This window comes from Portunus trituberculatus, chromosome 11, assembly GCF_017591435.1.
Source record: "Portunus trituberculatus isolate SZX2019 chromosome 11, ASM1759143v1, whole genome shotgun sequence".
Classification (NCBI taxonomy): Eukaryota; Metazoa; Arthropoda; class Malacostraca; order Decapoda; family Portunidae; genus Portunus; species Portunus trituberculatus.
Window position 1 is genome coordinate 2514155 of NC_059265.1, and position 12500 is coordinate 2526654.

General features: G+C 40.2%; 2 protein-coding genes across 3 annotated transcripts in view; one reads left to right on the forward strand and one right to left on the reverse strand.

The window, feature by feature from the left end:
- LOC123502281 overlaps positions 1-4457 on the reverse strand; it is a 409114-nt gene extending 404657 nt beyond the window's left edge. The window contains exon 1 of the mRNA XM_045251506.1: positions 4029-4457. Within this exon, the coding sequence (XP_045107441.1) occupies positions 4029-4195 (167 nt within the window). The 5' untranslated portion in view covers positions 4196-4457. The remainder of the gene's footprint in view (positions 1-4028) is intronic.
- The window catches only part of LOC123502275, a 487861-nt gene that overhangs the window by 341192 nt on the left and 134169 nt on the right, over positions 1-12500 (forward strand). The gene's annotated exons all lie outside the window — the stretch shown is intronic.

The following is a 12500-nucleotide window of genomic DNA, read 5'->3' on the forward strand; positions in this document are numbered from 1 at the left end:
CTCTCTCTCTCTCTCTCTCTCTCTCTCTCTCTCTCTCTCTCTCTCTCTCTCTCTCTCTCTCTCTCTCTCTCTCTCTCACACACACACACACACACACACACACACACACACACACACACACACAATAAACCATTGTATATATATTAACCCAAACAAACAGCAATAACAACAACAATAATAATAATAATAATAATAATAATAATAATAATAATAATCAACATCCCTGTCCATATATACAGTGAAGCCATTAAAGATTACTCCATTAACATCTATATTTTAATGGCACCAACTCGCACCATCAATTAATTTGTAAAGGAAAACACTTGTATAATGATGTGTGTGTGTGTGTGTGTGTGTGTGTGTGTGTGTGTGTGTGTGTGTGTATTTACCTAATTGTATTTACCTAATTGTAACATACGGGAAAAGAGCTATGCTCGTGTTGTCCCGTCTCCATATCTATTAATGTCCAGCTTTTTCTTAAAATCATGAATATTCCTTGCGTTGACCACTTCCACGTCTAAACTATTCCATGCTTCCACCCTTCTATGAGGGAAGCTATATTTTTCACATCTCTCCTATAAGTGGCCATTTTAGTTTTTCCCATGCCCTCTCGACATTCTTTCATTCCACATACACAGATCTTCCCTATCCATTTTTCCATGCCAATCATCACTCTGTATATTGCTATCAGTTCTCCCTTTCTCTTCTGTTTTCCAGGGTCGGAAGTTGCATTCTTTTCAGTCTGTCTTCATAAGTCAAATCTCTTAAGTCAGGCACCATTTTTGTTGCAGCCCTCTGTACTTTCTCTAGTTTCCTTATGTGTTTCTTTAAGTTCGGAGCCCACTGTATTGTTGCATATTCAAGCCTCGGTCTTATCATTGCAGTAATTATTTTCTTCATCATTTCTTCATCTAAATATACGAACGCCACTCTTATGTTCCTCAATAAGTTCAATACTTCTCCAATTATTTTGTTTATATGTCTCTCTGGCGATAGGTCATTGGTAATTGTCACCCCAAGGTCTTTTTCTTCATGACTGGTTTTATGTCTTCATTTCCTATCTTGTACATACTCCTGATTCTTCTTTCACTCTTGCCAAACTCTATTTTCTTGCATTTTGTCGTGTTGAACTCCATTTGCCATGTACAGCTCCATTTCCATATTCTGTCCAAGTCTTCCTGGAGTAGTTCGCAATCTTTGTCACATCTCACTTTTCTTAACAATTTTGCATCGTCTGCAAATAGGCTCACATAACTGGACACCCCATCCACCATGTCATTTATGTAGACCGCGAACATTACTGGTGCCAACACTGATCCCTGTGGAACTCCACTCTCCACCAAGCCCCATTCTGATGGTCTGTCCTTAATTATTGTTCTCATTTCTCTTCCTACCAAAAGTCTTCCATCCATTTTAGTAAACTGCCATGCACTCCTCCTACCATTTCAAGTTTCCAGATCAGTCTCCGGTGTGGTACCTTATCAAAGGCCTTTTTTAAATCCAGATATATTCCATCAGCCCAACCATCTCTTTCCTGTATTACATCTATCACCCTCGAATAGTAACATATCAGGTTTGTCGTGCATGAACGCCCTTTTCTAAAACCAAATTGACACTCACAAAGTATGTCATTTTTCTCCAAGAAGTCTGTCCATCTATTCTTCACCACCCTCTCACACATCTTAGCTACCACACTTGTAAGTGACACTGGTCTATAGTTCAATGGGTCTCTCTTGTTACCTGATTTATAGATTGGGACAATGTTAGCTCTTTTCCAGTCTTGGGGCACTACACCTTCCCTTAATGAGGCATCAATTACTTCACAAACTTTTTCTGCCAATTGCTCCCTGCATTCTCTTAAAATCCATCCTGATACCCCATCAGGTCCCACAGCTTTTCTCACTTCTAAACTCCCCATCATATTCTTGATCTCCTCCACAGTTACTTGAAACTCCTTCATAATCCCTTTCTGTTCCATTACCAGTGGTTTGTCAAAAGCAGTCTCCTTTGTGAATACCTTCCGAAAGCATCCATTCATAGCCTCTGCCATTTCCTGGGATCTTCACTGCATACTCCATTTACTTCTAAACTTTCAATACTTTCTCTATTTTTGATGTTGTTGTTCACATGTCTGTAAAAAGCCTTGGTTGGTCTTTACATTTATCAATTATATCCTTTTCTTGTTTCTTTCTTTCTTCTCTTCTAATCAACACATATTCATTTCTTGCTCTTTTGTAACTTTCCCACTGCTTAATCCGTCTTTTCCTTCTCCACCTCTTCCATGCATCCTCTTTTCTTGTTCTAGCCTTTTCACATCTATCGTTAAACCAGTCCTGCTTTCCAACTTCTCTATGTTGTCTTATTGGTACAAATTTTTCTCACCTTCTTTGTATATTTTTATAAATTCCTTCCACTTTTCATTTGCTCCTTAGCACTCTTGAATTTCATCCAATTTGTCTCTTGAAAGAATTTCTTTAGGTTTCCAAAATCTGTCTTGGCATAATTCCATCTTCCCACTTTATATTCTTCATTTCTTCTAGATTTCTCTTCATCTATCACCTTGAACTCCAAAACTGCATGATCACTCTTTGCTAAAGGGCACTCCACCCTCATCTCCTCAATGACCATTGGCTCTGTACTAAAGACCAAGTCCAGTCTTGACGATGCTCCTCTCCTCCAAACCTAGTATCTTCTTTGACCCACTGAGTTAACACATTTTCCATTGCCAGTGTCAATAGTGTATTTCCCATGTTGTCTCTGATCCTTCCATTGACCAGTCCTCCCAACACACCTCTTTACAATTAAAATCTCCCATCATTATAGTTCGTTCACAGCCACCCAACATTTCTTCCAGACATGTTCCTGTATCACTTATCATTTCTTCATATTCCTGTACTGACCATGCATTTGTCTTAGGTGGTACGTACACCACTATGTAGTGCCTCTTTTTCCTTCATTAGTTTCTGCTCTGATCTTTAGCACTTCTGCCTTTCCCATACCTTCTTTCACTTGATCCACCTTTATATCTTTTTTAACCAGCAACATCACTCCTCCTCCCATCTTACCTACTCTATTTCTTTTCCAAACATTATATTTCCTTCTCCAACCATCATCAGGTCTTCTCCTCTCTCAGTTTTGTTTCAGTAAGACCCACAATATCTGGGTTCTTGTCCCTCAAGTAATCGTTGAGTTCTAAAATCCCCGATATCACTCCATTTATGTTGGAATACATTACATTCCGCTCATACGTAAGTTTCTTTAGTCCTTTCTTACTGTACTTTTCTGGGTTATGAACCACTTCCTCAGTCTCATATCCAAGATTCTCCAGAAAAACTCTTTCTTCTCCTCTTCTGTCCTCTCTTCATTTTTTTTTCAAAGCCTCCTTTCTCAACTCATTTAACATTTCTCTTTCCTTTTCACCGAGATCTCTTCTCAACCAAATCTTCCTTGTTGTTTCCTGCTGGGCTAGCCTCCATGACTTCTCCACCAATTCATCTACATCCTTTTGTGACTTAAGTTTGATTCTTATTGGCCTCATACCTTCTCTTGTGAACTTTCCAATTCTATGGAAGTCCTCTATTTCTTGTACTAGGTCTTTTCCTCCTCCTGCACCACATTAATGATATTATTTATCACCTTTTTATGTTTTTCTCTCTCCATTTTACTCGGTGTCTTATCCTCCTCCACACCAAATATCACCACACATCTCTTTTTGTCTACAGTTTCCCTCACCAATGTCTCATTTGATTTAATAACCTTCACCACTTTCTCAGCAATCTTCTCTTCTATGATCTGTTGATCTATAATTTCAGCAAGGCCCAAAGTTTTCTCCCAGACTCTTTGATTTCCTTTTCCTTGTGTGTGTGTGTCTAAGCCGTAGGTGTGTATGTCCTGTCTGTTTGTCCACACTGGTCCAATTTGTGGTTCATTTGAGTGACAGTCGCCGCACACACCACATCCACGCTCAGTTTGTTCCATGCATCAATGCTCCGATACGGGAAGCTATACATACATACATACATACATACTTGTTGATGTGGCTCGTGCAGGAGTCCTTCAGTATTTTGTTTGGGTGTCCTCTTAGGTAATTAGTGGATGCCATCGTGATCAGGTTCTCCCTATCCAATATGTCCACTCCATGTACTATTTTGAACATTGTTATCATATCCCCTGTGACTCTTCTTTCTTCCAACATGCTTCATTCCAGCCTATTTAACCTCTCCTCATACGGTACCTCCTATCATTCTTGTTGCTAACCTCTGCACTCTTTCCACTTGATTGACATGTTGGTTTCTTCATGTATGCTCACCAAATTACTGATGCATATTCCAACTGTGGCCTAATCAGGCTGGTCAATATCTTCTTTATCATGTTCCCGTCCACCTAATTAAATGCCCATCCTATACTTTGGAGCATGCTGTACGTTTTGCAAAATATTATTCGATTAATGTGCTTTTCTGGAGACAGATTAATTACTCTGTACAGTCACTCCCAAGTCTTTTTCTTCACTGACTTCAATTACGTACAGTCTTCCCCCCGCCCCCAGTCTTTATAGGGTGTATATTTAGTTGTAGCCATTCTCATTCCACAGGTTTTGTTGGTATTGAATTCCATTTGCCACGTCCTGCTCCATTCCTATATTTTGTCCAAGTCCTTGTGCAGTATATTACAGTGATGCATATTCCTCACTGTCCTCCTCATCTTTGCCTCATCTGCAAACATATTCCTATACTACAGTAACTTCTCACTCCCTCTGGCATGTCATTTATATAATAATTGATCAGGACCAAGCACTGAACCTTGGGGAACTCCACTGGTTACTTTCCTCCACTCTGACTTCACTCCCTTCACTCCCACCGTCCTCATTTCTCTACCTGTCAAATCATTTCTCATCCACTCCGTCAGATTTGCCCTCATTCCTCCGATACTACTTCACTTCCACATCAATCTGTTATGTGGTACTTTATCAAATGCTTTTTTGAAGTGTAGGTATACACAATCAACCCATCCATCCCTCTCTTGTCAAATATCCACCACTCTTGAGTAGAAACATAGCAAATTTGATACACACCATTTCCCTTTTGTAAAGCCAAACTGTTTCTCACTTAGTATTTGTTTGTTTTCCAGGAAGTCACACCACTTGCTTTTGATCACTTGTTCACATATGTTACACATAATGGTGGTCAAAGAAACAGCTCTATAATTCAATGGTTCCATGCGACATCCACTTTTGTAAATTGGTACTACATACATTTGCCCTTTTCCATTGATTGTACTGGTGGGTGCACCTGTCCCGTGTTGATAAATGTTCTTGTTAAATCTAAAATTGGATCTAGCAACTGCTCTTGACATTCATTCTTTTAACATTCTTCTGGTCCCATTGCCTTGTTAACATCTAATTGACTCAACAAAACTTTTGCAGTGTGACTCTTTGTTGCATCCATCTTGTCACACACAGGTAACACCCGTCGATTGAATTGTGTTTCTTGTGTGAATACTTGGCACAAATCCTCATTCAATTTTTCAACAATGACACTTGTATCTTCATATATATAATCTCCAACCTTTCATTTATCAACTCTTTCTTTTTTCTCTAACTTACCATTAATGAATTTATCAAACATTTTGGGATCACTTTCACAATTCTCTGTTGAAATTGTTGTTGTTGTTGTTGTTGTTGTTGTTGTTCTCACTTGAACATATTTCTTTCTTGCATTCCTATATGCTTCTCTCTCCACTTCCTCTTGTTTGTATTTTTCCCATGCCTTTTCCTTCTCCCTTTTTGCCTTGTCACAGGTTTTGTTAAACCATTGATCTCCCTTTAAGATTTTCTTAGTATATATATTTTGGCACAAACTTCTCTGCGGCCTCCATCAATTTTTCATATTTGAAGTGCATGTTTGTTTCCTGGTACATTTGGGACCAATCCACATTTCCAAAGTCATTTCTCAACTCCTTGTATCTTCCCTTAGCATAATAATTTAGGCATTCCTCCTTGTATCCAACTTCATTATCTTTGGTGAATCCCACCTTGACCTCAAATTTCAATCCTTCATGATCACTCTTCCCCAAAGGACACTCATGCTCAATCTCATTTTGTAGATGGACTCCCTTTGTGAGTATCAAGTCCAGTCTCGACGGGGCATCACCCCTCCTTCCCCTTGTTGGATGCCTCACCCACTGTGTCATCAAATTTCCCACCGCATAATTTAATAGCTGCTCTGCTCACCCCATTCTCCACCATTCCCCACTTCAAATTCTTCCCAATTGACGTCTTTACAGTTGAAATCTCCAAGTAGAACCATTTTGCTTTCTTTGCAGCTTCATTTGTCATTGTTTCCAATGTGCTTTCCACCATACTGTTAGACTGATCATTTGACCATCCACTTGTTGTTTTGGGTGGTACATACACACTTACAATATTGATATCTTGCCTTCCATCACTCACCACCACACCCACCACTTCATTTTACACTACTTTTACACTACTAACTCTTTTCCTCTTAACACAATTATTCCACCTCCAATTTTAGTCACTCTATCTTTGTGTGTGTGTGTGTGTGTGTGTGTGTGAGAGAGAGAGAGAGAGAGAGAGGGGGTGTCTGTGGTGGTAGGCTAAGAGAAAGAGTGAGAGTGGAGTTTATTTAGTGGTTTAAAGAAAGGAAATGTGAGAAAAATTGAGGTGAGAGAGAGAGAGAGAGAGAGAGAGAGAGAGAGAGAGAGAGAGAGAGAGAGAGAGAGAGAGAGAGAGAGAGGGTGTCCGTGGTGGGCTGAAAAGAGAGAGAGGTGGTGGGCTAAGAGAGAGAGATAAGACCATTTTATTGACATCAGGAAGGGTGTATGGAGGGCAGAAGATTAATGGCCACAGTCTTCACTATTTAAACCCCCACATGAGTTTGTGAAGCTGTAGAAAATCACCAAATAGTCACCAGAATGAATAGATAAATGGACAGATAGAAAGATAAATAGATAGATAAATAAATCAACTCGTAGATCGATAAGATGTGTATATTCCTTTACTTATGATCACTTCACTGTGGTATATTGCCAGAAATACTCATAGATCAAGAAAAGAGGCGATAGAAATAGAGAACGAGGGAAATATCTGAGTGTGTTTTGCAGTAAAGAGGCAAGTTTTAGGAGATGTGACTTGCTTCCTTCAGCCAAACATGTGTCACAATGCAGTCACCAGTCTGACATTTCATAGCCGTGGTCACTTCTTCCCGATATACCTTTCAAATATCTCGATTTCTCTTTCCTTTTCCCGCGCTATATCAAAACACTCCTGTAAACGTAGAAGCTGTTTCATGTATACTGCCTTTCTATAACCACAGCAGGGCAATACAACGAAAAGAAAGGATGAAAATAAAGAATAAATCAATATGTGCAATTTATAGAAGTAGTGTCTCATTAATAATAGATTTAGTAAGTTATTATACACATTTATACTAAGGATCATCACAAACACACCCGCCCCTACACGTCAACCGGGAGGACCAGTTGTGTTGTTGTTGTTGGTGGTGGTGGTGTGTCCTATCTTGCCATACACCCATACACCCACACACACCCATACACAGCCATACATACTTAAAACACACTATATACCTCAAACACCTCAAACACATATACCTCAAACACAGCCATACATACACTCATATACCTCAAACACAGCCATACATACACTTATATACCTCAAACACTCGTAAACACAGCCAAACACACCCACAAACACACTCATACCCGTGGTGGTATTTAGTGTTAGTCCTCAGTCTTGCCACACACACACACACAGAAACATGCCCCCAAACACTCTTAAACACCAAATAACACACACAGACATAAGTGTGCAGTGTTTAGGAGCACCAAGCAGTGAGTGAGACAGCAGTACACGGTGTCAGCGTACACCACAATCCTCCACAGCGTTCATGTGTGAGGTACGTTTGAGGCCGTTCACTTATTTCTTTGGTTAGGTTTACAAGTGAGAGTGAAAACAGTGTGACTTGTGCCCAGGTGTTGAGGAAGGCGATTGGTAAAAGTTTTGAGTGTGTTTTGCGTCATTTTTGTGTGTTTCTAGTGCGTTTTGAGGTGTTGCAAGGTGTTCTGAGTGTGTTTTGCAGTAAAGAAGCAAGTTTTAGGAGATGTGACTTGCTTCCTTCAGCCAAACATGTGTCACAATGCAGTCATCAGTCTGACATTTCATAGCCGTGGTCACTTCTTCCCGATATACCTTCATTTTGTTGTGGTGAGCTGATAAAGGCAACACATGGACTCAGAGCCCCTGCCCCAGCTGTTCCCGCCTCCCTCTCCCCGGATGTAGCCCACCCCCGGTCCCCCTCCGCTCTCCTCCCGAGCCCCGCCTCCTGGGCCACCAGCAGGTTTCTATACTTTTTTCACATATTTGCTAATGATAATATTACGCTTCCATGGTGTGTTTTTATGGTTCCTATAAATACTGCGTTGTGTTTGAAGAGTGTTCCGCGCCAGAGTTTGGTAAATATGTGGCGTTTAGTGGTGTTTTATGGCGTGTATAAATGTCTTTTCAACGGCCAAATTTTCCATCTGCTTTTTTGAGTTTTTTTATTTGAAGGTGTAAGTGGGCCTTTATGGTGGCAAAGAGTCGTCTGTGCTGATTTAGGCGTGAAATCAACCCATTGAGTCAAATATGTGGACTTTGAAATGGTGTTTGGTCCCGTTAAACGTAAGTTTTATATTTTGTATTTGATTTAATTACGTTTTGGTTGACGGTCTAACTCGGTGTCCAATGCCTTAAAAGAAAGCTCAGACTGTGTCAAGTGTGTTAAAATACTCGCCAAGTGAAAATGGCTGGACTTGACAAGAGTTTTTGATGAGTTTGGATTTGAATGGTTTTGTTTGACATAAATAAGTTTCATTGGTTCACTTCTGGTCCTAGCTAACTGTTGGACGCCTGAGAAGAGAGTTTATATTGTCTAATATTTTTCAAAATAAATATAAAGTGGAAATGGGTGGACGTTTTTGAGTTTCATGAGTGCAAATGATTTTATAATTTATAATATAGTTAATTTACACAATTCTTTGAAACTAGTTAGGCAGGAGATGTTTTTATGTTGTGGATGTTAGTTAAAGTTTGTTCACAGTCGTAAAATGTCAAGCATTCGGCCGTGGCTTCGTTTTTTCTATGGGTCAATTTTCAAATTATTTACGTAATTTAGACGAGTCTCCGCTGGTCCCGCGCATTCTGTGACGTCACAGGCCTTGGGCTGGCGTCCCTCCTCCCAGCCGCCCAGTTCGTCAGTATTTTGCCTAATATCTAGTGATTTCTACGTGTTTGCGTGTGTTTCAGGGCTCTGGTGTGTAGATAATAATGGTAGAAGGAAGAAGAAAGGAGAAATAAAGGAGGAGGAGGAGGAAGGAAGGAGAAAAGTAGGAGGAAGAGGAGGACCAGCCAAGGCTGCCAAGCCACTTCCTCAATATTTTGCCTAATATCTAGTGTTTTCTGAGTGTTGTGGTGTGTTTCTAGGCTCAGGCGTGTAGATGGAAGCAACAGAAAGACTAAAAAAGGGAAACAGAGGAGGAGGAATGAGAAAGGGAAGCGGAAGAAGAGGAGGAGTCAAGCCACAACATTTAGGTAAGTCACCCTTGTAATGTTGCCGTTCTTTACAATGCTTTTGGTGTAGTGGTGGGTATATTTGGGGTATTTTAAGTGTGTTTGGCAGTATTGCAGAGTGTTTTAGGTGTTATAAGTATGTTTTCAGTGTGCGTTGGATGTATTGAGGCATATTTGACGTATCTTGAGTGTGGTGTGGAAGTGTTTGAGTATTGGCGTGTGTTTTGAGTGTGTTTGGGGGCATTTTGAGGGGTTATCATGTATTTTGCGACAGTTTTGAGTGTTTGAAGAGCTTTGGGTGTGTGTGGGAGTGATTTGGGTGTATATTGGGTTTTTGTAGTGAGTTGTGTGCGTGTTTGGCAGCCTTTTAAGGTGGTGTATGGTGTCTCAAGTGTGTTTTAGGACGATTTGAAGTTGTTTTGGTGTGTGGCGCGTGTGTTGGGTGTGTGTAGAGGCTGTTTTGTTTGCATTGGGTGTTTCTAGTGAGTTTTGGCTGTTTATAGAAAAAATAAAAGAAACACGTAAAAATAAAGAAAATAAGGTAAAAGTAATAATGTAAATGAATACCCGTTGAAAAGGCGGAATTGTTCATGCACCACCACAACAAACGGACTAAACCTGTTGAGTGTGAAAATAGGTTCGGTTTGTTGGAGGGGAGGGGAGAGTGAGAGTGGAGTGAATGAAGTGGTTGTGGTGAGTGAAAGGAGAAAGAAGGGGTAGAGGAGAGGAGGAGGATGGTTGTGCCTAGCACACCTCAGGTGTGTGTGGTGGGTGACTCTCAGGTTAGGTATTTAGATAGCACTTTCTGTGGGAAAGACAGGGATAGGAGGACGAACGTGTGTATGCCTGGTGCAGGTGTGAAGGCAGTGAGTGAGGAGGTGCAGAAGAGGGTTGGGGGATGGAGAGGAGGGTGTAGTAGTTTTGCACGTAGGTGGGAACGATGTCAGAGCAGGTGGGTCGGAGGAGTTAGTGGCAAGATTTCGGGAAATGTTAGGCAAGATAAGGGAGAGTGGTAGGAGGTGTGTAGTGTCAGGAATCTTGCCTCGTGTGTATGTTAGCAGGAATGGTTGTCTAGAACCATTGGTGTGAATGATCGGGTAAAAGGGATGTGTAAGGATGTGGGTGTCAGCTTTGTGGATGTATGGGATAGGTTCTATGGGCGAAGGGATTTGTATGCTAGGGATGGTGTGCATCTGAGTAGGAAGGGTGTGGATGTGCTGAGTGGATGTCTGGAGGGGAGTTGGGATGGAGTGTAGGGGGTGAGGTAGCAAATGCATTCCAGAAGAAAGATGCTAGACATAAATTAGATAGGATAAACAGAGATAGTGAAAAGATTAGGAAAGATTTCCAGGTGCAAATAGGAGAGAATAAGATTAGGATTCCAAATAAGGAGACAGCATCTAGGAAGGTAGCAGGACTTAAATGTTTTTATGTAAATGCCAGGAGTCTTAGGAACAAGAAGGACGAGTTATCTAGTTATATAGTTGAGGAGGGCCTAGATGTTGTATGTGTCACAGAGGCATGGGTAAATGAGGAAAAGTTTAGGAAAATAGGAAAGAATATGAAGTAGATGGATACATTATGTATTTACACCAGAGAATTGGTAGGATAGGCGGAGGAGTAGTTATTTATGTAAAAAAATCCTTCATTTCCAGTCAGGTTAATGGTATTAAGGTAGATAACAGAGTAGAGTCCTTATGGCTGGATGTTAGAGTAAACAAAAGTAAGGTTATTAGAGTAGGAGCTTTTTATAGGCCACCTAACCAGTCAGCAGATGTAGACAACCTTATGGTAGATGAGATAAATAGGGGTGTACTAGTCAGACAATTATCTTAGGGATTTTAATCTTAAGTCAGTAAACTGGGAGAGGATGGTAGGAGATGCTAGTGAAAATAAGTTTATGGAAAGTTTTCAGGATAACTATTTAGTGCAGATGGTAGATAAACCTACTAGGGGGAGGAAGGTTTTAGACATAGTACTAACAAATATTGAGCATTGTTTAAAGGAAGTTGAGGTAGGAGAGACTTTAGCAAACAGTGACCACCATATAATTAGATTTATCATTAATTCCAGTAGGGATAATATAGCGAATAAGACTAGAGTCCCAAACTATCAGAAAGGCAATTATGGTAGGTTACGTCAGTTATTAGGAGAGGTAAACTGGGAAGATAGTTTTGGAATTAAAACTGCACAGGAGATGTGGGATATTTTAAGGTTGTAGTAAAGGGTATAGTGATGCAGTGTATCCCTTACAAAGATATAAGGCAGAGAAACAGGAAGCCATTATGGTGGACTCATGAGATAGGTAGCCAGATCAGAGAGAAGAAGAGGGCATATAGAGAGTTGCAGAAAAGTGGGAAGATGTAGATTTGATTAAGTACAGACAGGTCAGAGATGATTTGAGTAAGGTTATAAAAAAAGTAAAAGACAGGCAGAGATAAAACTAGCTAGAGCTGGGAGTAAAGATCCCAAAAAATTATATAGTTATTACAAGGTCAGTGATAAAAGAAATAAGGATAGGATTGGACCACTCAGAAAAGATGGTGTAGTAGTGGATCAAAATGAAGACATAGTAGAATTATTGAATGAACAATTTTCTTCAGTATTTACTAGGGAAAGAATAGGAAATCCTGTTACAAACAGTGCGGCGAGTAGTTTAAGAGCTTTAGAAAATATTGATATAAAACCGGGAATTATTAGGAAATTTATTCTTGAACTAGACGATAGGAAAGCCAGTGGTCCTGATGAGCTACATGCCAGAGTACTTAGGGAGGGTGTAGACAGTATTTCTGAAGCACTTAAGTTAATCTTTGAAAGATCACTTAGGTTTGCTGAGATACCTCAGGACTGGAAGTTAGCTAATGTTACTCCAATATTTAAAAAGGTAGGAAGGATGATGCGAATAATTATAGAC